The sequence below is a fragment of the Pteronotus mesoamericanus genome, unplaced genomic scaffold, assembly GCF_021234165.1.
Source record: "Pteronotus mesoamericanus isolate MK-2021 breed Mesoamerican mustached bat unplaced genomic scaffold, CSHL_Meso_final scaffold_651, whole genome shotgun sequence".
NCBI classification, from domain to species: domain Eukaryota; kingdom Metazoa; phylum Chordata; class Mammalia; order Chiroptera; family Mormoopidae; genus Pteronotus; species Pteronotus mesoamericanus.
Genome location: NW_026555325.1, coordinates 22,240,401 through 22,268,373, shown reverse-complemented (window position 1 = coordinate 22,268,373; position 27,973 = coordinate 22,240,401). Strand labels below are relative to the sequence as shown.

Here is a 27,973-nt window from a genome sequence, read left to right as displayed (position 1 = left end):
TAAGACAGTGGAATTATGGCTAATATTTTATAGGGTGCTATGTAGCTTATAGATTGTAAAGATAAACAAGTTAATATACGTGAGACACAAATATAGATGGCTGCTGCTCCTTACTCTTGAACCTGGCGAGTCCCAGGAAAATTCAGTTAATTACCCAGTCAGAACGAGGACCTCCTTTGCCATCAAACGGGACTTCATTCTAAGGATGACGAGAGGAAAATAATGGGAATAGGCTTTGGGCAGCAGGAGCATGAAGCCAAGTTAAGCAAGGAAGGCCAGACACACTGCTTGTTAGTTGAATTTGAGTAGGTCTTGGGACTGTTCTGGCAAGTTGCCCTCATACTTTCTGGCTCTCCTGGGTGTTGGGTGTGGTCAGATCTACTCCTCTCTGTGTTTGTGAACTGGGGCCATGATTGCTAGAGAAAGTGAGTAGTGTAAAAAAGTTGAGAGATGCATAAAGTGTGTTTTACTGTGCAAGCCTCCCCATGTTGTTTTTCTGAAAATGAGATTACCAACTGGGTGAATGAAATAGAGTATAAAATGATTCTGCTCAATTTATATGACGTTACTTTTCTCATGGTTGCATTTTTTTCAGATGTGCACATTTTCAAGCCACATTTTAAAACTGTAAAAGTGTAATGTATGTATTTTAATAATACAGTTTTATATACTTCATGTGATTTTTATTGGCTCTAGGAAGACTTTTTTTCTTCCTAAAATAATTTCAGGAGCAGACATGATAAGTATACACAATGAAGAAGAAAATGCTTTTATACTGGATACTTTGAGAAAGCAATGGAAAGGCCCGGATGATATCCTACTGGGCATGTTTTATAATACAGATGGTAAGTGATATTTATCTTGATACCACTTTTTTTCATTAATATTAGTAAAACTGATTACTTTCTTTTAGATTCTTCAATTCTGTAGCTCAAGGTGGCTTCCTCTGGTCCCCAGGTACTGCAGCTCCAGTGTGCACCCATATCTCGTACCACAGTTTTTCCCTGAGCAGTTCAGTGTGTTTCACATGTGAGAGTCCAAGTTGATTCTCTTGTCAGAACAAAAATGTGGTTCTAAGTTCAGTATTTTTGTAATATGTCAGGGTCATCAAAATCAGTATTAGTGTCAATGATTAATAGGATACAGATGGACAACTATCAAGGTTATATATACATATCATGTAAATGTATTTACTGTTACTATAGAAAATACAGATATAATAATTTCAAAATGAAATTAAAGTTACTGTTAAATTAATAATTTAACTATTTTCTTGGCTATTTCCAAAAAGTGTTTTATATCTTTTTCTTTACAAATATGAGGTCTTCAGAATCTTCTTGAGCCAATACCTTTAATATACCTGTACACAGGATATATTCCTGTTCTCATTTAAATCCTACAACCAAACGTTTGAACTAGACATACCTTAGTAACTTCCCACCTTTAATCCTAGACCCTTTGGCTTTTATATTGATAAGCATATTCTTAATTGACAGATGACAGTTTCAAGTGGTTTGATAATTCAAACATGACATTTCATAAGTGGACAGACCAAGATGATGAGGAGGATCTAGTTGACACCTGTGCCTTTTTGCACACCATGACTGGTGAATGGAAAAAAGGAAATTGTGAAATTTCTTCTGTGCGTGGAACCCTTTGTAAAGCAGCCAGTAAGTAAAATTAAAGGCATTTTTTCAGGCTAAGAGGGGTGTGAAGGTAGGGCTGGTTTTGAAATAATTTTGTGATAAGTATGCCTCCAGAGAGGAAATAAGGCCAGAATATATACTGGGTTGGCCACAAAGGTCTTTTTTTTTTCTCCTATAAAATAAAAGACACATTTTTCATTTTCACCCATAACTTTATTGATTTGGGTATTTTGAGTATGTAGGCTATCTTCCACATGGTATAAGGTTGATTGTTCTCAATTAATGTCTCGATTAGATCACTATCAAGTTCAGCTGGTTTACCCGACCATGAAGCATCATCCAGAGAGAAATATCCAGCATGAAACTTTACAAACCAGTTTTGACACGTTCCATCAGTCACATTTTCTTTTCCATAAACTGCACAAATCATTTTTTTGCATTTCGGTTGCATTTTTACCTTTCTCAAAATAATATTTTTGAGATATTTTGGGAGGAAGGCAGAGACAAATATATTTGGAAAAATTAAATTAATTAAAAATTTTTTTAAAAAGTACTTATCACATGAAAATTTATAATTATATATGGGGATGATGTAACTAACTTTATTCTGGTGATCATTTGACAATATATACAAATGTGTACATTATGTTGTACACCTGAAACTACTATAAAGTAAAGTAAAATTAGAAAAAAATAATAATATTAAAGCATTATATGCTGAAAATGTTGCATATTTTCTTCCATCTTCAATATTAAAATGGATACATACAAATTCACCAGTTTTTGATGTTTTTAAAAAAATGCATGGTGACATGACAAGCGTTACAATACAATCTAACAAAATTTTTTCAAATGAAGTTAAAGACAAATAAGTGCTACTAGAGCCATCTTACAGAAAAAAACAAAGCAACTTTTTGGCCAACCCAGTATTAGTATCATTTGTTCTCACATCTCTTGGAAGTCAAATATTAATTCTCTTACACTTGAGAAGTATGGCCAAATCGGGTGAACTACACATACTTTATTCTATCTGCTTATTCTCAGAGCTTTCAAGAGGTCAAAATTTTTTTCTGTTCAAAGAAATTATTCAATATCACATAACCTCTGTGCATGTGATTTGACTGAACAGTGGAAGTGCTGAATAATCATGCTGGATTTCAGAATTCTACTGATTCCAGGATTCTGTTAGTTTACAAATAATTTGATTCTGTACAAGAACTGGTATCTTTTCTTTTGACAAAGAAAAACTGTGTTGTAGTTTATAATTTATTCTGGATTAAAATGTTCTCTTTTGACCCATCAGAATACTTTCTAGGGAACAAAATAATTCTGAACCGCAACATTTTTTATGTTGTTAAACATTGCACGAAGTTTGTTTTAAGTTTTAGAAAGAATTGTTCTGTCATTTAAGGCACTTAAAATTTTCAAATACAATTTTGGAGTGCTTGAAACATGACATAGCCATTTTCTCACTTTGCATTTAGTATTCCCTTCTACTTTAACTGTAAACCAAAACAATATACCTGCCTCTGATTATTTCCTTTCTTTACATCTGAAATTACTGTATTTTGCCATGTATAATGCGTTTTGCCCGAACTTTTTGAGGAAAAAATAAGGATGCGCGTTCTACACAGGTATAATGATTACATACCATGGGTGTAATAACTCCCTTGTATAATGTGCACACAAACTGTGGCAGCACATTATACAGTGAAGTACATTACACACGGCAAAATATGGTAGATATTTCTTACTTGCTTCAGCAGAGTTCTTGACTACAATCAGTTTTATAGCGATTATATAAAACATGTAATAGTTATTGAAAGTAGCCTTTAACTTCCAATATTTGTTGGATTTTTAAAAAACAGGCTCACTGTGCCTCAGGGCACCACTACATAAACCAAATTTTTAATTAAACTACAACTTTGAAACATCAAAAAACGTGAGTAAATGCGTACTAATGTGGTAATGTCACAACTGTGTTACTAATGAGGTACACAAATGTGTTCTTTAATTTTACTGTGTTTTCTACACTCTCCAACCAAAATCCTTATTTCCTGCACTTACTCATTGTCTTTTTGAGTTCCCTTATTCTTTCTCCACCAACCAAACACATTTTGTCAGACCTCTACATCTTTTTTTAAAAATTAAGTTTGAAACAGATAACACACGCAACACCAAGCAACAGAAATATGGATCCTACTGAGCCATTAAAGGGTTCATTTTTAACTGCTTTGAAAGTGTTTAAAGGCAAACTTAGAATAAAGCATACTTAAATTTTAATTTTAATTTTCTTTTATATTTTAGTTCCATATGAAAAGAAATACTTATCAGGTAAGAATTAGTCTTCTGTTAAAATTTTACCGTAAGTACAAATGTACTAACAATCTAGCATGTTAAAATACTCCTAAGGATACCCTTTAAAAGATTATGTGACATAATGTAAAGTAGAACAACTTTTATACAAATGTATAAAGATCTCTTAGCTTAGTAATAAGACGACATTTTAAATATGATTAACTCCATGTTAGGTATGAATTGAACTTTTTTTTTAAAACACCAAATTGTATTTTCTCATTGAACTCCATTATCTGTTTTTGTGGGAAATGACTACGTCTTTTGTTCAAAAAAATTTCAACTCAGTTATAATTACAACTCATAGAGCATTTGTCTTAAGGGCTTACTAAATGCATTTTTTTTTTAAAGCTACAGGCAACATTGAGTTTGCCACAGAATTTGTTTAATTTTTTCCATAAAATAAAAGACGTATTTTTCATTTTTACCAACAACGTTACTGACTTCAATATTTTGAGTCTGTCAGCCATCTCCTGCTATGGGCTGCTAGTGGGTAGAGGCCAGAGGTGCTGCCAAACATCTTCCAATGCATAAGACAGCCCCACAGCAAAGAATCATTTGGTCATTATGTCAATATACCCAGAAACTTCACAAACCACTTTTGACACGTCCAGTCAGTCACAGCATGTTGTCTATACACTGCACAAATTTTTTTTTGCATTTCAGTTGCGTTTTTACCTTTCTTGAAATAATAAAGCATTATATGCTGAAAATGTTGTGTATTTTCTTCCATCTTCAAAGTTAAAATGGCTGCGCTAAAATTCACTAACTTTGGTTTTTAAAAAAATGCACACTGATATGACAGCTGTGACAATACAATCTAACAAAGTTGTTCTGAATGAAGTTAACGACAACTGAGCGCTACTAGAGCCATTGTACAGAGCTTTTTTGCCAACCAAATGTATTTACATAGTTCAAAAGCAAAACTTTACAAGGCAGACACTGAAAAACCTGCCTCCCATTTTGTCCCTGTGTCTTTACTAGGCACCATTTCTGTTTCTTCTTTAACTTCCTACTGCTTCTTTTGCCAATAAGCAAATTGAGATATATGACTTATTTTGCACCTCTTATTCACTAATATGCTTTAGATATCTCTTCATATCATTATCATAGATTGGTCTTTTTTTACAATTACACACTCTTCCATTGTATGGACATACAGTTATTTAACCAGCTTGACTATTGGGTTGTTTCCAAACTTTAGTTATTATAGTGAATCCAAGTCATTGTTTATAATAGTACTGAATCAGTCACCTTGCACAAATGTGTTTTTTCTGAATTACCTGAAAGGTAATTGCTAAATTGAAAGTGAGGTGTAACTTCTATCAGTATCATAGCATTTTGCACTTCCAGAAGCAATGTATAAATGTCTTATAAAACTTTTGGATTTTTTCCAATTGGATGGTGTAGTTTTTAAATCTCTGTATTTTGAAGTATAAACAGGGTAAAATGCACACCTGAAATGTACAGCCTGATGATTGCTTATGTATACATTTGTGCAACTACCCCTCAAATGAAGATACAGATAATCGCCATCACACAAAAATTACCCTCATGCCATTTTCCATAAATGGCCACCCTATTGGTAAGCACTACACTTTCTATCACCGTATATTAGTTGCTTTTCTTGAATTTCACATAAATGTACCTCCTGTGGTTTCTTTCACTCAGGAATTTTTTATTCATCCATATTATGCATATATATTGTACTTATTATATTATTGTGCAGTATCTATAAATATGCAAATTTTACTCTATTTTTTTTTAAAAGATCTTATTTTTAGAGAGAGGGGAAGGGAGGAAGAGAGGGAGAGAAACATTGATGCATGAGAGATACATAAATCAGAGATACATTACCTCTTGTACAACTGGGGACCTGGCCCACAACCCAGGCATGTGCCCTGACTGGTAATCGAACCCGTGACTTTTCAGTTCTCAGGCTGGCAATCAATCCACTGAGCCACACCAGCTAGGGCCATTCTTTTCCTTTATGGGTATTTGGATCACTTATAGTTTAGCACTAATATGATAGAGCTGCCTATGAAATTTCTCATATTTCTTTGTACTTATACTCTCATTTTCCTTGAGAGGGAGAAACAAGATGGAAGACAGACTCTTCAGCATTCTCCTTCTATAGTTTTGTTTTTGAACCATGTAAATATATTACTTGTAACTTAAAAAAAAATGCATGTAGTAAACCCTTAAGACAGATGCTTCAAGAATTGTAACTGAGGATAAATTTTGTTTTAAAGATTTCAGTCATTTCCCACAAAAACAGATAATGGAGTTCAATGAGAAAATACAATTTGGCGTTCAAAAAAATTCCAGAGTGTAATTGCCGGTCATAGTGTAGAAACCATTGAATAATTTTTCAAAGTGGTTGAACCACATTACATTCCTACTGCTAGTGTATGCAAATTCCATTTGCTCATCCATCCCAGGATGGTACTGGCAACCTGTTTTTGCCACTCAGAGTTAATTCTTGTAACATCTTCATATCCCTGATTAAGAATGATGCTGAGCACTTATACATGTTTGTCAGCCATTTGGATATCTTTTATAAAATGCCTGTTCAATCTTTTGCCCTTATTTTTGTTGGGTATGCTTTTTTTGTTCTTATTTAAAGATTTGGAATTTTAGAGAGAGGGTAAGGGAGGGAGAAATAAAGGGAGAGAAACATTGATGTGAGAAACATCTATTGGTTGCCTCTCATATGAGCTCCATCCAACCGGGGACCAAATCTGCAACCCAGGCACATGCTCTGACCAGGAATCGAACTGGCAACCTTTTGCTCTGTGGAACGATGCCCAACTGAGCCACAGCAGTCAGTGCTGGTTTGCTTTTTTATTTATTGGTAGTTTATTCTTAAAAATTCTGGATACAAGTTCTTTTTCAGATATGTGTATCTTGACTATTTTCTCTGTTTGGAGCTTGATATAACAAGTATGAAAGAGGAGTGTTTAAGAGTTTCTGTGTATTTAATTCTCTCTTCTATAGGAGCAATATATAATATCTTAAAAAAAAATCAAGCAGAGCACCCATTAGGTTGCCTATCTAAAAAACAGAGAGTAACAAGTTTTGACGATGATATGAAGAAAACAGAACTTATGCACCATTGGTAGAAATATAAAATGGTGCAGCCACTGTGGAAAACAAAATGGTAGCTCCTCAAAGAATTAGAAATAGAATTATCATATGATCCAACAATTCCACTTCTGGGTATATGTCCAAAAGAAGTGAAAGGAGGGATCCAAGAGGTATTTGTACACCCACGTTTATAGCAGCTTTACAATAGCCAAAAAGGTGGAGCCAACCCAAGTGTTCATCAACAGACAAATGGATAGCAAAATGCAGTATACATTACCACTGTAGAACATTATTCAGCCTTAAAAAGGCAAATCTGACATGTTAAACATGCATGAACCCGGAGGACACTAAGCTAAATAAGCCAGTCACAAAATAAATACTGTATGATTATAAGTATATGCTACTTGAAGTAGTCCACCTCAAAGACAGAAGGTAGAATGCTGGTTGCTAGGGCCAGGGCCTTGGAGCAGGGGGTAATGGGAAGTTACTGTTTAAGTTTCAGGTTTGCAAGAAGAGTTCTATGGATGAATGGTGGTAATTAACATAGCACAACCATGTGAATGTAGTGTTACTGACCTGTACATTTAAAATTGGCTAAGGCAGTAAATTGTTGCATATTTTACCATAATTAAAAATTAAATCAATAAAAGCAGTATAAGCATGTTTACTTAGAAGCATGGAAGCAAACATCGTAACAGTAGTAACGTAAGTGGTTACCTTTGAGGAACAGAAATTAAGGGTGAGGGATTGGTGAGGCAGGAGCAGTATTTTTCATTGTGTATCTTGTAGAACCATGAATTTTAAGCTATGTAAATGTATACTTAGGGGGAAAAAGATGTATGAGAACTGACACAAGTAGAAAATATTAGATAGGTCTGTGATGGACCCCAAAACCACTTCAGAAATAAAGGATCTGGCAACATTTGGTCTTTAGACTCTAGTGAGCTTTGAATGAAAAAAAATATCCTGTAAATATGTCTAACTACTATGTGTGAGGCCTTCTTCTATGAGACATTGAAGACAGAGCAGTGAACAGCCTCTGCTCTCAAGCTTACATCTTAGTGGGAAGGTTAAATACATGTAAATATATGGTATGTCAGATGGTGGTGTGTACTGTAGAGAAAACAGATGAGAGTGAAGGGAGAAAGGGAGTTTTTTTTTTTTTAAATAGGGTTGCCAGGAAAAGCTGTATTTGAGCAGAATGAAGACCTAAAGGAAATGCAACAGTATTTGAAACCTGTCATAAAGGGATATGTTTAGTTTATGACTTTGTGGAATAAGAACAGCACCACAGAGCTGAAGCAACCCAGATAAAGTGGGGTGACACTTTGGGCGATTAGGAAGTTCCCTTTCGCCCAAGTATACGTTATAAGACCTCGGGAAGAGCGCTGTCGGGAAAAGTGGCTGCGCTGGGTGCGTAAGCACACAGGAGAGGGCACGGTAGCCCAAGTGATTAAGCAACGACTTACGAGAGATGATGCACAAGTTAGATCTTGAAGATCTAAAATGAGTCGATACTCATTTTAGACAGGAGAGGAAAGGTTATCCAAGAGGATATATCAGCATAAACCAAGGTGAATGGTTTGAATTTTCGTTCTGCCACTTACTAAAAGGACTTGGACAAGTCATTTAAACTGCATCTATTTCTTCGTATGTGAAAAGGTGGGGGGATGTTGTATGTACATAGTAGGCACTCAGATCAGCCTGTAATTATCATAATCCAATGTGTGTGTGTACACACACACACACACAATTTTAAGATTTTACACACACACACACACACACAATTTTAAGATTTTACTTAGAGGGGAAAGGAGGGAGAGGGAAACATCAGTGTGGTTGCCTCTTGCACACCCCCTACTGGGGACCTGGCCCACAACCCAGGCATGTGCCCTGAATGGGAATCAAACCAGCAACCCTTTGGTTCACTGGCTGGTACTAAAACCAGTGAGCCACACTAGCCAGGCCAACATCATTATATTTTTTAAAGGTGGATTATATAGTTTGGGCCTCAGACAATCAGTGTTAGAACTAGTGTATGATGGTGACACTAAAAGGAATGGTCAGACTGGACAGAGAACATGTGTCATCTTGATTATTAGTAAATGTGAAGTCTAGGGTAATTCTTACATTGGATGATTCAGCAGTGGCTGTTGGTATCATTTGAGAGAATTCATGGTAAAACAAACGCAGGAATAAAGTGGGGAGATGCATCAGCTATAAACACATAAAGTATTTACATAAAAGATTCAAATGACTTAGATCAACCATGCAGAATTTTAAGTCCACAATGATGATTAGAAAGCAACAGTTTGAAAAATAAAAAAGGAGTTAGCATATCAAGGAAGCCAAATGAAAACGTGTCAAGGCTGAGTGGCTAGTAGTCCAGCAACACTAGATACAAGAATCAAATAATGTACACGTGTTTCTTAAGGATAGATCATTAGTAACCTTTGGTTGAAGAAATGGATTGTTTGGGTTCGAGAATGAGTGGAGTGTGAGCCTGTGTTTTAATCCAAGTATGTTTGTTACAGGTTTCCTAAACTTCATTTTATTAGGCTAAGCAAGGCTTATCCTCCTAGCTAACAGCTTTTAATTAGTATTAAATAACAGCAAGTATTTAGTTGGTAAAGTGAGCAGTGAATTTTCCTCGTAATTATTAGGTAACAGGTTTTCTAATGTAGAACTATTCCTTTACTCCAGATAGTTGCCCCTTACATAGTTTTAAGACACTATTCTTCAGTTGCCACAGGGTTGGCATTCCTGTACATTGCAGTAAGTATGAAGTTAGCCAGCCAAAGGACCTGCAGGAAGCTTGGCCTAACGTCCCTTGCTGAATGTAAAAACACAAAGAGCATATATACTGACTATGCCCCACCAATGTGGGATGCTATTCAGTTCTTTGGATACTAGGTATTTTAATTCAGTAGTTAAAGCATGTGATTATGTCTGTTATGCCATTGTCTCAATGAACCATGCTTTTTCACACTCAAATGTATTTCTTCTTTAATGAGCTATTGTCATGTAATCACTATTTAAAGTATTACTGATTATATTACTGTAGGTTCATTAATAGACAAAATTACTGTGTTCACACTGGCAAAGTCAAAGTGCTATACTACAAATGGGCTGTTAAGTTTAATAAAAACTAAGGAAGAATCCCATTTGCAGTTTATAGAATTCTTGGCTTAGCATTTTTTCACTTAAATGCCTCTAACAACACACCTGCGCACCTTAATAAACTGTGATCACTACCAAACTTTTATCTATTTTATGACTGAAAAGAAGAGAATTTAGCTATAGCCTTTGCCTCACTTCCAACTTTTTAAAAGAAGCCTTTCAGTATTTAATAAATAATGTATCAATGGCTTTCCCTCACCTTAACAGATAACTTTTGGCCAGATTTTTCTTGCTAAGCTTTACATTTTCCAAGTTTCACTTTAACAAGCACCAGCTGAAAGGAGCATTGGGAGCATATCAAGTAATATTGATGCAAAAATACATCTGTAAAGAAAAAACATTTCTGGGGTTTTTTCCCCATATACTTTTACTACTAAATACAAACACCTTCCTCAAACCACTGTCCTCCTAAACAAAGAGTAATTTTTCTTGAGTTTTTTAACTAAGTTCTTACAGAAAGATTGCAAGGGTTCTGAATAGCCCAAAACTGAAAGGTTGTACATAATTACTTCAGGAATACAAAAATAAAGTTATCTAAGTTCAAATGACAAAACAGATTTTTAGGATCTCAAGACTGGAGAATTGCAAAATGTACCTGGAATTTTTAGGTATGGCAATTGTTCAAGCTAAGAAATATAAATCTTGATAGTAATAAATGTATTTTTTTCACATCAGTGTGGGAAAATTCCCAAAAAATGCAAGTATTTACATGAGGAAACTATTAGTGCCCCCCAAAATACAGTACTAGTGATTTATTTAACTTGATTTCCATACTTTGTCTTTTCTTTTTCAGATAACCACATTTTAATATCTGCTTTGGTGATTGCTAGCACAGTAATTTTGACAGTTTTAGGAGCAATCATTTGGTTCCTGTACAAAAGAAATTGGAATTCTGGTTTCACCACAGTTTTTTCAACTGCACCCCAATCACCTTATAATGATGACTGTGTTTTGGTAATGGCAGAAGAAAATGAACGTGCCATTCAATTTGAATGAAATTTTGGAAATCTCAGATTAAGACATCAAATAAACACTGACAGTGATTCATGTGCAAGATTTTAATATAGAACTTCACAATGTTTTTATTGTATATATCCTTACTTCAGTAACATTCATCTTATTTGAAAATGGAAATTATCTTAGATGTTAGTGGTTTTAACCACCTTCCCAAATGTTACTTTCCACTGGAATGAATGAAAGCTTAAAACCCAAGCAGGGGGGAAAAAAAAACCCAGCACCCACTCTACTTGTCTTAGCTGTTTTATCTTCCCTCCCATTTAGTTGAACCACCTTATAGTTGGGGGGGGGGGGAATTCTATGTACTGCTAGTTTTAGTAATCGCTAGAGACTTGCCTTTTAATAAGCATGATGTGGGGAATAAACCTTTTATATATACTATATATATATTTGGATACATGAGTGCAAGCTTGTTATTCTGGCATATAATTCCTGTTTTCATCTTTATGATTCACATTTATAAAGTTTCAGAGATTGTAACACCCTAAATTCCAGTAAATCAACAAATGGTATTTAGCACTGACCACAAATGGTTAGAATTTTAATAAAATTTTACAAATTTTTCTTGAAACAAAATGATCACAGCCACACCAAGGTGGTGGGAGGCTGGTAGTAGAACACTAGCATCGTAACACCTCTAAGGAATCTTCCACTCTCACACCTGCTCCTTTGTGAGGTGGTTTCATACTCCCCACTGACAAACCATGTCATTCAATGACATAAAAACTAAGCAAAAAATGCAGAAAAATGTACTACTGTAGTGACAATGCTTAAAAGTTTTCAGCACAACTTCTTTAACAATTTAAGGCTGAAAAATAATCATTTGGGGGGTAAAAAATAAAAATGGGGAAAAGCTAAGAGTTACTTTTCTAAGTGTTCTTTACAGCTAAAAAAAAAAACTATTAAAATATAAATGCATAAAGGTCACACTAATTATCTAGACACTTGAGCGCTCAAGTATTCTTACCCCCTAATGCAGAACATTAGCTTATGAATACTTTTCTTACATTTCTCGTTTGACCAAAGGCAACAAAGTCGCAGTTTATGCTGTATTTCCATTGGCCTCACCATGAATCAAAAACCTCCCTGATCACAATAGCACTTTGTTGAGACTACAGTGTAGTTGAATAACTACAGTGATGAGGACTATAGTGTGACTATATGGTACTGAGCAAATTTTACAGCAGCTCCATTATACAGTTATGCTCTGTAGAGCTTTAAATTTCTTATGTAGTGATTTAGAAGTCAAAATATTTTAAGTTCCTAAGTAGCACTAATAGTAGTGAACATTAGAATTCCTTCTTGCTCTCCTATTCAAATTCTTACCTAACACTGTCAAAAATCTGTACTGTCCAATATGGTCGCCAGTAGCCATATGTGGCTATTTAAATTAAAAATAACTTAAAGTTCAGTTCCTCAATTGCATCAGCCAAATTTCAAGCTCTCAAATCACATGCAGTTAATAGTTACCGTATTGGGCAACAGAAACTATACACTATTTCCATTTTTTTGCTGGTCAGTGCTGCTCTATACGCTCCCCTTCTACGCAACTCCCAGACAACATACAACTAATTTTCCTGTTTATTTTGGTTAACTTCTACTTAGTGGCAGCTCTTCCAAAATGGCTGTTTAAAAGTGATTTTACCCCCATGTTCATTTTTTCAAACAAGTTCGTAAGAGGACCCTGGTAATGAAATGCTAAATCTTAATTTTCTTCATATGTTGGGTTGGCCAGAAAAGTTCATTTTTTTCTTCTGTAAGATGGCTCAGCTAGCGCTTGTCCTCTTTTAACTTTATTTAAAAAAATTCTGTTATGACTGTGTGAGACAGCTGTCATATCATTAAGAAAAAACTTACCCAATTGGCGAATTTTTGTGTAGCCATTTTAACATTGAGGATGGTAGAAAACACACAACGTTTTTGGCATATTATGCTTTATTATTTCAAGAAAAGTAAAAACAAGTGAAACGCAAAAAAGATTTGTGCAGTGTATGGAGAAGGTGCTCTGATGGAACGTGTGAAAAGTGGTTTACGAAGTTTGTGCTGGAGATTTCTCACTGGACGATGCTCCACCATCAGGTAGACCAGTTGAAGTAGAGAGATCAAATCAAGACAGTAACTGAGAATATGCAACATTATACCACTTGGGAGGAGAGCTGACATACTCAGAATATCCAAATCAACAAAGTTAACTGGTGAAAACGAAAAATGTGTTTTTTATTTTATGAAGAAAACTAAACTGACTTTTTGGCCAACCCAATATCAGAACATTTGTAAACAGGGCCTTGTATGTAGTTGGTCAACAGATAATAAATAACATATATGCATGTTCGTTTATATTAAGAACGTATAAATTGTGTTAACATCTTGGTTCTAGCTAATGACAGTATAAATTATGTTTGGCATAGATCTGAAGAAAATTATTTTTCCTAGGAATTTGTGACCTTTACAGTGGGTAATGTATGGTCTCTATTTTTGTTCAGATTTTAAAAATGGTAGCAACCAAAGGAAAGACTTTCCTTATTCCCTCCAGTTCCTGTAATTCACATTTACAGGATTCAGAAGCTAATATTAAAGATGTAGTTGCTAAGAAACTACAAGAATACTAAGCTCAAGTCACTGTCTCTTAGCATTTAATATTAAAAATCTCTAAAAATTGTATGTGAACCAATGGAATGTTCCCTACCATTTACTTTTTTAAAAATAAAAAATTTTGTGGGTTGAATCAGAGGACAATTTTCATACTGAGTTCTATTAAAAGTATAAATGTTTCAAATTTAAAGCATCCCTAAGAACAGAATACATGATGAAACTGACATCCTTAAATTTTGTATTTTTGCCTTAAATAAGGCAATGAATGCAAAGGTAACAGTAAAAGCTGAGCAAATGTTTCAGAAATATTTTTATTTTTGTACGAAGTGGAATTTGAAATTTTAATAAAATTCTTGCCTATAAGGTTTGAAGTTTACTTTGAGCACTAGTTTAAAAGGAAACATTTCAAACTATAAAGTAAATCAATCAGTATGCACTTTATTTCGAGCCAAGATTTTACATTAAGACCAACAAACTAACTGGGCAAACTGTTGATTTCCATTTGAGAAATTACATGGTTTCTATTTAGGTTCTGAAAAAGAAGTCTGTTGCCATGACATAAGACTTTATTTAACTTAAAATCACCTGAAGGTGTTTTTAAGTGTATCCTAAGGGTACTGACAGAGAAAATATACTGTTCTGGAACTATTTACAACTCATGACCACAGTGTAGATCTGATGTTGAGTGGGTAAAGTTCATCTGTTCTCCAAAGGTAGTGAAAATAGTAATTCACCTAATAAATGCTCCGGTTAGCAAGGAACAGTTAAAAACGACCAGGATCCAAACAGGTTATTTGTATCATATTTATCTACAAAAAAGTGACAACACTAAAAAACACATTGAAAACCAGTGTTTTAAACTCTGAATGTGGGATTTAAAAAATATTCCATTAACTTGAGATTGCAATATTTTTTTTCTTTTTTCTTTTTTTACCAAATAGCATCTGACTGGCAATTCTGGTATAATTTATAGTTGTAATATTCCGAAAAGAATGTCCACATACTATGGCCTATCAAATATAATCTGAATTTTCCAGATCAATATAAAACTTTATCCATCATTTATACATTTTTATATTTATATATTTTTTTAAAATTAAATTTTATGGCTAAGTGAATTTAGAATTTAAATTAAATTTGGACACCTAATATAATGCTCTTCACAACTTACTCCCCATTCTTTATATTTTTAAACACCGGAAGCAAATGATTATGAAAATGAGGCTGGAACTTAAGGCATTTTAAAAGGAAAAGTAATTAGGTGCCATCTGGCATTTTATTTTGAAAGCATACTTCTGTCTCACTTTTTTTCACTACGTAAAAGACTAAACAGGAACCATTTTCATAAATACGACTATAATAATCAGAACACAAGAAAGAGTTATAGGCATTGCTTAGATATTTAAAATAATGTAATACTTTCCTACTCACCTAAAAGAAAAATACTTTTGATTACCAGTTTATAAACATCAGTCACTGGCCATGTTAAAAGGTCCAGCAAGTAGAATTTTAATTCTGCAATACTTGAGAATGAATATATACACACATACATGATTACATGTGTATATATATTCATTTTATATATGTATTCAATAGGCATTCCCCCACAAAAATGATTCATCCTTAATTGCCAGTTTTAATAAACACTTGTTAACAGATCATCCATTTGTCTTATATGAAGTTAGGCAATATCAAATGTTCTGTTATGGTCTCCATCTTCTTCAGAATCATCCTCTGAAGCTGTTGAAAGAAAACAGGATGATCAAGAATGATTTTAAAGGGGATTAGAGTGGAAGTATAAATATGAAGCCAGAACAGCAATGACTTGTAAAGTAAAATCCCAATTTAGTACACTGTTTGGTCAAACTGACAAATTATGACAGGGTTAGGGTGGTCTGACTGTGGTTAACGCCCATCCACAATACCCGCTCCCACCCAAATCTTTTTGTGTTAGTTCTTATAAAAACAAAAATGTTTAAAAATGTGATTCACGAACATCTTCTAAAAAGTTTCTGAGATCAGTCTGTGTTCACAGTAGCCAATTACACTACAGAAAAAGTGAACTTAAGGCAAGTGCTCTCACACACCTGAGGAGAATATGGCTTATTACCGCTGCATGTTTTGATGCATCCAGTGAGAATTAAAGAAAATGTACACAAAACAACAGGTTATGGGTATTCTTGCAAATTACACCAAAGCTATGTCTCTATAATGCCAAGAAAAAACTCTATTAAGTTTAGTTGAAATAGCTTTATACAGACACAGCCTATGTTAAAATAACTGGATTTGGTAAAAACCTCAGTGAGATTAATCCTATGACACCATAATGTCAGAAACTTACTACTTTTGCAACATTTCTGACCTCAATTTATTTTAGAGTCATTAGTGGCTCAAGAGTATAATATGAAACATCCTGAAATGTCTTTTGGAATAATGTAAGTATTTTGTAAATTGCTCTACATGTTGAGGAAAATGGAAGTTCACTAAAATAAACATTCAACTAGCATTTCCCCCTGTGATCAAGGGCAGAAAGGTTAAATGTATACTCTTCTTGTGTTAATACTAGACAATTTAACAGCACCCAGCAAATGGAATCAAGAAATTATGCTAAATGTACAGATGAAACTTTAAGTTCCATATTTCAGTCTATTTCTTTATCTTGCAAAAGACTTAAAATTTATTTTTAATAAATGATATCAAACATATATATATACACACATACATATATACATGTATATACATGTGTATATATATATACACTTAGCTCATAAATGAGTAAATCCTAGGATTAAGTTTTATGCTGTATCATGAAACAGTATCAAACTAAAAATAATAAAGTAGCTTTTCAGAAAACTTTTCATGTTTTCTATTTGATTTACTCAACAGAAGAAAATTTCAGTCAGAACCCATGTTCAAAATATATTAATACTCTTATATTTGGGAGTTAACTTGTAGCGCCCACAACATCTTTCATTCTCAGATGAGTTGGAGTATATTTCACCTCCATCTTTTTCCTCTCTCTCATATGAATGAATTCCTATTTTATAAACTACTTGACTGCTTTACATACGATTTTTAGACATACTAATTGAAATTTTAAAAATGCATTATCTGGTTATACTTCTGCTTTTAAAACTTAAACATAATACAGAATTAATGACAAAATCCATGTTTTTGAGTAATCATGGAATGAAAGGCTCTTAGGAGGACTAAGTCCGCACACACACCTTACTTCAAAATATGCTGAACACTCTCTAAGGATGAAAATGTTATGCACACTACAGGCAACACTTTTAAGTACTCTGAGGATGATATAGAAGGTAATCAACTGGAGAATACATATTTTAAAACACTTCATTGAGTGTTGGAATTTGATCATGGGGAGCCACTCACTTTGGGTGAAAAAGTACTAAACAGGGTAATCTTGGAGTCCTAGAACTGGTAGAATCACCAATATCTCTGCCTACCCAGTATGAAGCACCATAGAAAAGGGTATGTTGTACAGATGCCTGTAAAGACTTGGGCCATTAAATGCTTTCATATAGGAGCCCAGGCAGAAGTCCTAATGCTGGAACATGATCTTAAAAGATTGGTGCTGTTGGTGGAGCTGGCTACCTATTAATGGTCCATGAGGACCTGAACAAGGAGCAAAACAAAACCACCCTGATAACCACCAGCCTACCACTGTGACTTCTGTTATAGACTCAGAATTAGGATTCTTTCACCTCTATTTTCCTAGAACTATACATAAACCCAGGATAACCCTTTATGAACTAGCGAAACTGAGTAACCAGTAAAATTTCATGCACACACACAAAAATTAACAGAGTAAAAAGTATGGTTTGATTAGTTCTCAAACATGTCTTCTTTTTAAGTGAAAATTAAGTTGATCAAAACCAAAACTGTACTCAAAATAAAATATACTGATCGTTAAAATTAGATCCTTCTGTACCTTAAAACTAATACTATTTTTTAAAAATTTGTTTTAAAAAACTAATGTCAGTTGCCCAGCCAATCTTTCCCAAATCAATTTGTATTATTAAGCCTACAAACAAAGCTCTAATTTGAGAGAGTATATACTTCGGTTTTGCTCTGTGGGTTTAATTTGCAAAAGTATATTCAACAAGTCTGGGGAGGGGAAATTCCACCTACTTTCGAGATCTTCCATATGTGCCTGAAGAGTTCTTGCAAGGTTAATAAACTAGAAACAATGCAGAAAAAATACAGTAGTTGAAATGTTGCAAATGGATCTAAAGAGAGAATCAGTATAGGAGTTTCATTTCTTTTAAAAACTCAAACACCATTTAAGCTTTTAAATAGGGGTCTCTCCCCCCCCATCAAAAATTACAACGCTTAAGTATATTGTTTTAAATTTTTTTTATAAATCATTATTAGCCATGTAGAAATCATGTATTCATCATGTAGAAATTGGGTGCAATTGCAGTATTTTTATCAAATAACATTCCTCTTGCATAAATATAACACATAACAATTATGAAGAAAAATAATTAAAAGCTTTACAATGTGGACGCAAATAAATTCTATTTTAGTGGTCAATTTTTAAAAACTGAAACAGGAGTCCATCTTTAAAAAAAAAACCTTTTCCTGTCTAAATTTGATTGTTTTACAAATACTACAATTCTGTATTTTTTAAAAATCATAATAACTTGTACTTTAATATTAATTTGACTACAGCTCTTACAAAGCCATGAATTCAACAAACCTGACCACATTCTTTATATGGTTTATTCATTCTTAAGAGAGAAGTCAGTTTATGGCATTAACTAAATTTAAGTACTATGATTTCTAAAGTACTCAGAAGACGAGATCTTTGCTCAAATTCTGAATGGTCTTAAGATGGTTCATTCTCTCTTCCCTCAACAACAATAATTTGTCAGCTAGCTGACAGGTATAATAATGTCCACCTGATGGTTTCAGAAAAATGTTTTACCAATTTATAAGTATAATATACGTTGATTTGTTAATTTTTAAGATACCATAAACTGCTAAATTTTTATCCCTGCAGTGAACATTTATATAAAAATATTTAAATGGTATGTTTATGAACACATTTAAAACTGTCAAGTGTTCAGACTACTACAGTAATGAGATGTAGGTGGCCCTAGCCTCTGCTACACAAAATGGGTAAGGCAACAACAGCACACAAATTTCCTCTGGTACACAGAGACAAATAATACTATTTACTAATACCTAACAAAAAAACAGCTAGCTTAAGTGTTAAAGTAAGATAATACTGTACAGATCGAACACCAATTATTCTGTGTCTTAAATAGTTTGTATTATGGACATAAATAAATCAGAACACCAATAAGCTTTTACATGACAGTAACAAATAAACTGAAGTCAATTTCCCATAATCTTTTGGTTTTTGGAGTTCAGTTTCAGGTTGTAATACTGAGTTGTCACTCATTGCCCCCGCCCCACCAATTAAAAAGGTCCCCACCCCCTTTGTGTTTCCAGTTCTCTGGCTTTCACTAAAATATATTCCAATAACCTTTAAGAACTAGAAAATGACTTCTTTCTCTAAGATAGCTTTGAGAAAATTAGGCTGCCTGATATAGAAGACAGCAATTTCTATTAAATCTACAATATCTTTATTTTTAAGATACATTTTGATATTAAATGCTCCCCAAAGGAACTAGAATGTCAGTATATAAAATAAACTGCTTTCCAAAGCCAACACTTGGTTCATCACACCCTCCCTTCTCCCCCACTCCAGTATTACTTACTCGGACTCGTGTGCTTGGTTCATTTGTATTTCCCATCATATCTGAAAAGCTTTGTTCCCAAAAGTGCAGTAACACAACAAGGTAGAGACCGGAGCTGATGAATTCGTACTCAGCCTTCAATAGGGAAGCAAGACAAGAGAAATAGAAGAATATGGAGAATAAAAAATTAGTAAAGTTGAGATTGATAGTCATAGCACACTGATAAACTAGAGGAAATGTATTCATGTCTAGTTCCTAGTTAAGAGATATGGTGCCATCTATTAATTGGAAATGAAGGGCCATCCTTCAAAATTTCTTAAATTTTCACTAATGCTAATAACAAGTGCAAATAAGTATGTCACTATCCTCTTTAGTCTCTCACAGTCTTCCTTCATGCCATGATTTCTATAAAACCATTTTGATGGTAGAATGAATGAATGCCCTGGTTCTCTGGAAAGCTCATAAAAGGTTTCACTGCACAAATGACTGTAAATGTTTACTTAAAAATGACCATTTCACCTACAGCTAAATCAATACACTATATAACTAAAACCTAACGTGATCAAGTGTTTCTTATGTAATACAAGTAAAGGCAATTGTAATTACAAAATAAAAGAAACACAGTAACTGTTCCTCAAATAGTTCTGATTCCAAACAACTCCATTGTTTTGAAGCTAAGACTACAAATCATATAATGTTTTTAAAATCTAAGCTGTCCTATAGATTTTATACAGCAAACTATCTTTAAGTTGTATTTAACTTATCTGAGGTTAAAAACTGTACATTCTTAGTACTAACTTTAGCAAGTTATCAGATTCTAGAGTATTCTGAAAATTTTAATTTATTAAAAGTTTCTTGAAATACATAACTAACTTTGCTTATTTTTAACTAAAAAAGGAAATTATTGATAAGATTAAAAAAAGTTAATAGTTATCATCTCGACAAAGATGAAGCCACTGAATAATGAAAGACTAAACTGTATTAAACTAAACACTTAAAATGTGGATAGTCTGTCAGGCCACTAGAATCCATGATTCACACACAAAAAAAGCCAAAGCCAGGAAGCTTAAACCATCAATAAAAACATTCCTGGTTGAACTGAAAGATGCCTAGAGAAGAAAAAATGACAGAGGAGAAAAATCATCCTTTGAAATCTCCTCTCATTTTGAGAAAAATAAAAATTTCTCTGCGTTATTCCATCTTCCCATACTCTTTCCTCCATTCTTTAAAGTACTAATGCTCAGTTGCTGAGAGACTCCTTGGGGCTTATAAAAAACTCGTTTCTTAAAATGGTCTTCTTTTTGGACAACTGACTCATTAGAGAATGATACAGTAGTTAGTATTAGAGTAGTTTATCTGTACTACATCAACTGCCTAATGCTTCATTCTCTAGATCAGCGATTTTTAACCTGGATCTTGGCAACTAGCCTCAAGAGATCTGGGAATCCCTTAAATTATATAGAGATTTTGTGTCTTATGTGTATTTTTTAAGAAGTGTTCATAGTTTTAATCAGATTTTCAAGGGGTATCCATTTATTCCCACATTTAAAAGTAGTGAGTGTCCACAAAAGACCATATACTACATTATTCAATTTCTCAATTTCTATGAAACGTTCAGAACAGATAAACCCATGGAGACAGAACACAGGTTGGTGGTTTCCAGGGGATATAGGAAGGGGTGTAATGAAGAGAAACTGTTTAATGGATACAGGGTTTTTTTTCAGACAGATGAAAATGTGTTGGAACTAGAGAGAGGTAGTGGATGCACAATATCACAGGTGTACTGATACCACTGAATTGTTCACTCTAAATGGTTTTTATGTTATATGAATTTCATGTGAATAAAAAAGGGGGAAGAATCCATTACCCCTTCATTTAAAAAGTATTTTTTACGGATTCATGCATTTTCTCACCATTATATATTTCTTTTTATAACAAATATGCTAAGCTCACTTGGATGATATGGCTCTAGGATCACCCTAGTAATCTCTTTTAACATCATTTCTCCCCCTCCCCCCATCTTCCTTTAGGAGAAAAATATTGAGCTCTTCATTTTAACTATATAATTTAAGCATTTCAAAAATTTTTTTAAATTTTAAGCTCTTTCAGAAATAAAAATTAGTGATCAAAATTACTGGGGAGCAGGAGTTATTAATACGTACTAAAAACCCCTGAGAAATAAGAAGAAAGTATCTGAAAATCCTATTATGATCAGAGAAACTCTGGCATTATTCATTGTATTATTAACTAGACTGTAATGATACAGAAAACAATGTGAACTCGGAGTAAAAGATTTCATAAAATAACTTGTTCAACACAGAGTTGAGAAGCAAAAATGGGGAGGATGGTGAGAAAAAGGATAGTAAGAACATGTGGTCAATATGCACATAAAAATCATTCCTAAAATAAAATATACAGATATAGGAGGCAAATACAAAGCTTGGTGTTTTAATCATGTCCCAGTGCTGAGACATTTGCAACTGAGACATCTCTGGGGAGATATGGTCAACATGCCTACTTTGGGACCACTTTCCTAAGCTTTTATTATTTTCAGGTTTATTTAGGATGTATTTTTATCTTAGTAAACACAAAACCTGTGACTTCGTTATTTACCTTTCAGTTACAAAAAGTTATGGGGAAAATAAAAATTATAAAATTATAATACCTAATGCAGTAACAGAACATTAAGAACATTATTATTACTATTTTTATTATTTTTAACGCCAGTTTCCTGACCATGTTTTAATCTTTTCTTCAACAGTTGTCCTTTAAGCACAGAATAGACACTTACCCAATTAAGCAAAATATACTAACTTGTTCATTTGCATGGGCTCTGTGTAGTTCATGAATATCAAAATCCTCCAGGTTAAGCTGCAACTTCTCTTTACAGAGTTCACAGGTGGTTACAGCCTCTAATGAAGAACCTGGTAAAAATTAAATTACAAGTTAAGCTTAGTTTTGCTATGTCTCCACAAAACATTTTTCCTTGTGTTTAGAATACAGACAATCGAAAGAAAGAGGAAAGGAGGTAGACTGGATTACTGCCATAAACCAGTAATGTCTCCTAAAATAGCAATCAGCAACATCTAATGTGCATGTCAGCTCCTACTCTATGGTATTTAAGTCTCCACCCATTATTTAGATACCTATTCCCCCCACTCCCATTTACTCATACATTACAGATCCTGGGGAGCTGACAATGGAATGTCATCTGTACTTCCTACTTCCTCCTCAAGTACCTTGGCAAAATGGCATTAAAACAATGTTTAATAGCATAGTATCTCAAACAACTGCATATACCCAGGCCAGTATCTTTGATGTGAAAATATATACCTAAGACCTTTTGTGGTTTAAGGAATGTGCCATCCTAGGCTAGGAGGGAAAAAAGAAATCTACTGTTGTCCAGATCAAAACAGCATCTTTCCGCCATAAAAGTAATGCAGTCCTGAAACATGACACAACATATATGAATCCTGAAAACATTATGGTAGGCAAAATAAGGTAAATACAAAAAGGACAAATACTTCACTATTCCATTTATGAAATATGTAGAACACGCAAATTCAGAGAGAATGTAAACCAGAATTTAACAGGAATTGAGAGGAGGAGGAAGAGGTTGTTACTACTTGATGGACAGAGTTTCTATGTTGTGTGACAAAAATTTTAGAAACAGATAATGGTGATAGTTGCACAACATTCTGGATATACACAATGTCACTGAATTGTATACTTAATAATGACTGAAAGGGCAAATTTTACATTGTATATATTTTATCACATTTTTTTTTTAAAAAAAGCTCCTTCTGTCCCATATGCATTCAACATTTGGTTATTCCTAAGCTTCTGATTCCAATTAAGTAGGTGGTAGTGTTTGTTGTCTAATTTAACATAAAGCCATTTTTCCCCACTGTATTTTCTTTTAGATGGGGCTTTAAATTGAAAAAATGTTCTAAAAATTAAAGGAAGTCAGGTGAGTAACAGGATAGAGGTTAAGCTGTGATTCAGTATCTGCTGAGTGCTTACCATGTGGCAAGCAATATTACAGGTTTTGGAGATTCAGAGAGAAAAGAGTAAGTAGTAACCCCGTCTTCAAAGAGCTCATTAAACTCTTGGAATTTAATAGCAACAATGCTTTAAATAATAAAATTTGGCATAAAGTCTTAAAACAGCAGTAGTAACTTACATTCTCTGGGAAATATCTAAAGGAAAGTGAATGCTATTCTGAGGTAGTATGTTGTCTATATTGTCTTAAGTGTGCGTTAGTCAAATTACGCTAAGATGTTCACTATGATTGTACCACTAAACTAAAATCAGGTTAAGTCCATACATAATGTAACCTGATGGAGAATATAAAGAATGTGGAAGACATTTAGAAGGCTTCCTCTTATCACGTATTTCTTAAAACTATTCTCTGAAGCAAAAAAACTTTGAAGATCACTAAATATGGACCTTGGAGATCATTCAACACAATTACTTTACATCTCAGGGCTTCATTTTCCTCTTCTATGGAATGAGTAGCTTCAAAGAAGTTGTTCAAAATGCCATACCCAGGTAGGAGGAACCCATTTATCCCTACATTCTTTAATCTATTCTTTTATCATTATACCCCACCTCATTCCAGTAGGCCCTGACTACATTTGCCTAAACTTGCACTAGACTTCCTCTATTCATCTCTGTACATCCTGTAGAGTGTTTTGTACATCCTGTAGTGTTAAAAGTCTATATATGGCAACTGCTTCACACATGTTTATGTATGAGAATGTCTTCTACCAGATGGTGTCTTTATGGTAAGTATGAGAAAGGCTTGTGTAAATTTATTGGAACGGTTCAGTTCTTGAGATCATTATAGTCATTTGATCGTTTCTTAAGTACTTAAAAAGTACTTACTCTAACCTTATAAAACCCATTTGAGTACTACCATGTGCCCAGTACTGTGAGGAACCATTTATATAAACATCATCTCATTTGACCTTCACAATAACTCTATGAATTAAGTATTACTCAATTTCAGTCACCATGGAACTGAAGCCCCACCCCAGACCTACTTAAGAATATTCAGGAGTGGAGCTGAGGCATCCATATTTTTTAAAACTCCAATGTGTAATTTTGATCAGTAGCCATGGTAGAGAACCAGTATTAAGAAACTCAAGATCCTATAGTTAAGTGTTGGAGTCACTCCGGTCTAGGCTTGTCTAACTACAAAAAGTCAGTGTTCTTAAACAATACACTGCATTTGTTATGTTTTCCTACATACACAACACTAACAATCCAATTGCATATATATTAGAAGGTGAGTCAAGTTGTTTTTCATTTTGGTAATAGCTAACATATCTAGGCTCTTACTAAGTATCAAGAACCAAGTTGGGCACTAATTTAATGTTAATAACACTCTAGGGCAGTGACTAATAAAGCCTATGAGGCTGTCAAAACACCATACAGCCAAGAAGAGGCTATAGGTGAGATGGCATACCCCGCAGCTTTGGGATCAGGCTAGCTTAAAAGAAAAAATAATTCCCCTACCCCAAGAAGAACTTTGCTACTTGGCTGGAGATAAAAAGTTTTCCAGTAGTCCCATAATCTCTAGCTTGAACAGGTTTACCCGAATCCTCCAAGATCATTAAAATAAAAGCCATGATACCTCAAAACCTATTTGCTTACGTCTCCAAGGTATCATTATCAGACCTTCAATCTCACACAATTATGTACGTTTATTAACCTGATCTAATTTTCCAACTTTCTTACCCTACTAGTCACTCCACTATGTCCTCTGGTACTCATGGTCTAATATAAACAAACTCTTCTTGTAACCCATCTCTTTTCTGAATAATCTATTCAGCTCCATGCCTGAACCACAGTGGCCCCCCGCCGCCCCCGCCCCAGTCTGGTAACACACTCTTCTGCAGCCCTTTCTTCCCCTCAGAACTCCTTGTTCAGGACCAGGAACTGGGGAAAGATGTGCCCCACACCAACTGCTGTTCTGAAATTCCAAGCCCCTCCTCATTCATTAATGACTTTAACACCTGGCTCTCTGTCTTTACCAAATTATTCCTGGCTATTTCAGCATCCACATAGGCCATTCGCTTTTGATTCTGACTTCCTGAACTTCCCTGCTTCCAATATTAACCTTCCTCACCACAGCTACCTACTCTGTCGTCATACGCTTTACCCTGTCATCAGAGTTTACTGCACGACCCATAAATATATATTTTAAGTATCCTCTCATGTTGTGTACCTACTATTTCTAAAAATTCTCGCTCATCTACCCTGGCAATTCTCTTCAATGTCAACGAGACTCAGACTCAGACCTTACCACTTTCTCACTATCCACTTCCTAATATACTTGGTTCCCGCCTGATTTCAGTTACCATGAACACAATTACATCCCTACAAATACCCTTAACTCCCTTCGTCCTGTTTGTCTGGTTAGGATCCCAACCCCATCTGAACTCAAATCTGTGGCTGTATCCAAACATCTCAAAACTGCTTCTAAAAAAAAAAAAAAAAGTACACATGTATCTCACTTGTGCAATCATATTCATGGTCGCTAATTTTTAGGAAACTGCTAATTCCTGAAAACATCTTAGAATGGTATTTTCCACACACAACAGAATCTCTTAAAACTGTCTCCTAATCAGATAAAGACCCTATCTCTCCATTAACTAAGAGAACAAAAGCAATTACATACGAATTCAACATCTCACCAAATAAACCAATCAACATCCGTATTTACACTCGTCTTCTTGAGATTAAGTACTCCCCCCGCGCCCCCCCCCCCCCCCCCCCCGCCCCTTAACGGCTGACTACTTGACTTGTGCTCTGGATCCCATCTTTCTCTCTCCTCAATTCGATCTAATCATGCTTAGGACCCCACTACTCCAGAGACAAGCTACCAAATCCAATGGTCATTTCTTTGTTCTTATCTCTTTGTAGTATATTTGACAGGGTTAATTACACACTCCTTAAAACATTTTCTTTTTTTTGACTTGCACAAGACTCCATTTTCTTAGTTTTCTTCTTACCAGACTGAGGCTGCTCCTCAAATTGCCTTTTCTGTTCTCACTTAACATTTGGGAGTCCCAAGGCTCTGTCCTGTGTTCATTTCTTTGATATCTGCTCTTGTTCTAAGTGACCTTATTTAATCCCAAAACTTAAAATATTACATATGTGCTTATGATTCCCCAAACTGTAATTTCCAATGCTAATATCCCCCAAAACATCATGCTTGTCTAGCTAACTGTCCAGTTGACATTTCCATAGAGTTAATAAGCAGTTCATACATATTTCCAAAACAGAACTCTTGATTTCCTGCACCAAATTTATCTCAATCCCATTATCCTTTATTTCAGTAAATGACCCTACCATTTACTTAAGTTTCTCATGGCAAAAAATATGGGCTTCCCTAATTGTTCTTTCTCCTTTACTCTACCACACCAATCCACTGGCAAGTCTTACAGACTCTATCTCTTAAAACATACCAGAATCTATCCATTTCTACCACCACAATCACCACCTCTTATAAGATAAATTTCTGGTTGGTTACCACATAGATTACTGGTTGGCTTCCCTGCTTCTACTCCTTCCCTTCAATTCTACTCTCCACAAAGCAGCCAAAATAGAAGTAAGATCATATCACTCCCCTGCCCTTCAGTGGCTTCTCCTCATACTGAGATAAAAATCTAACTTCATACATTAGCTTTAAAAGTTTTGAATAAACTAGCCTCTACTAATCTCTCTTATTTCAACTGTATCATCCCTTTCCTCGCTCACTACTTATAATCCAGACACACCAAGGTTCATTCAGTTCTAAGTCACGGCTATCTTAAAGTCTTTGCACTAGTTGTTTCCTCTGCTGGAATGCTCTTGCCCTCTTCTGGATTAGCTAGCTCTTCTTTGTTCAGTTTAGATGTCCTCACCTCAACAAAACATTCCTTTAACACCCAATACTGCCACCACAAGAACAAGTACCTTCTCTGTCTTATCACTCTATATACCTCACACCCAGAACAGTACCTGGTTCCGTAACAGGCATTCAATAAACAAATAAATCTCTACAGCACCTTATTATTACTGCTTAACTTTTTAAACACCATTAGAAACAATAAATCTTTCTCAAGAACACACAGTTGGTAAATAGTGTTTCTTTTTTAGAAATATTACATGATCCAAAGAAATTTTACATGATACAAGGGTTACACGACACAAGGGTTACCCAACAGTAACAAATCATAGTTGTATTATACCTATGAAAAAGTGTTTATCAGGTAAATGAAATATACTACTACTCTAAATTAAATTTATGATGCAAGACAAATATTCTTTAATGTTTTTGCTTCAAAAAATGATCAAGGCACTTCTGTAATAAATTCT

At 34.4% G+C, this 27,973-nt stretch overlaps 2 protein-coding genes across 3 annotated transcripts in view; one reads left to right on the top strand and one right to left on the bottom strand.

The window, feature by feature from the left end:
• The window catches only part of LY75 (lymphocyte antigen 75), a 138,429-nt gene extending 125,750 nt beyond the window's left edge, over window positions 1-12,679 (top strand). The window contains exons 36-39 of the mRNA XM_054562735.1: window positions 729-845; window positions 1,497-1,670; window positions 3,954-3,980; window positions 11,062-12,679. Of these exons, the coding sequence (XP_054418710.1) occupies window positions 729-845; window positions 1,497-1,670; window positions 3,954-3,980; window positions 11,062-11,264 (521 nt within the window). The 3' untranslated portion in view covers window positions 11,265-12,679. The remainder of the gene's footprint in view (window positions 1-728; window positions 846-1,496; window positions 1,671-3,953; window positions 3,981-11,061) is intronic.
• Window positions 12,680-13,202: 523 nt separating this feature from the next.
• Window positions 13,203-27,973, bottom strand: part of MARCHF7 (membrane associated ring-CH-type finger 7) — a 48,918-nt gene continuing 34,147 nt past the window's right edge. Inside the window, exons 7-10 of one of the 2 annotated variants that reach the window (XM_054562733.1) lie at window positions 22,421-22,530; window positions 19,628-19,741; window positions 18,030-18,078; window positions 13,203-15,617 (exon numbers count right to left, since the gene is read on the bottom strand). In XM_054562733.1, the coding sequence (XP_054418708.1) occupies window positions 15,559-15,617; window positions 18,030-18,078; window positions 19,628-19,741; window positions 22,421-22,530 (332 nt within the window). In that variant the 3' untranslated portion in view covers window positions 13,203-15,558. Of the gene's footprint in view, window positions 15,618-16,770; window positions 18,079-19,627; window positions 19,742-22,420; window positions 22,531-27,973 lie in introns of those variants that run through there. The other variant, XM_054562734.1, reaches the window with a different exon arrangement.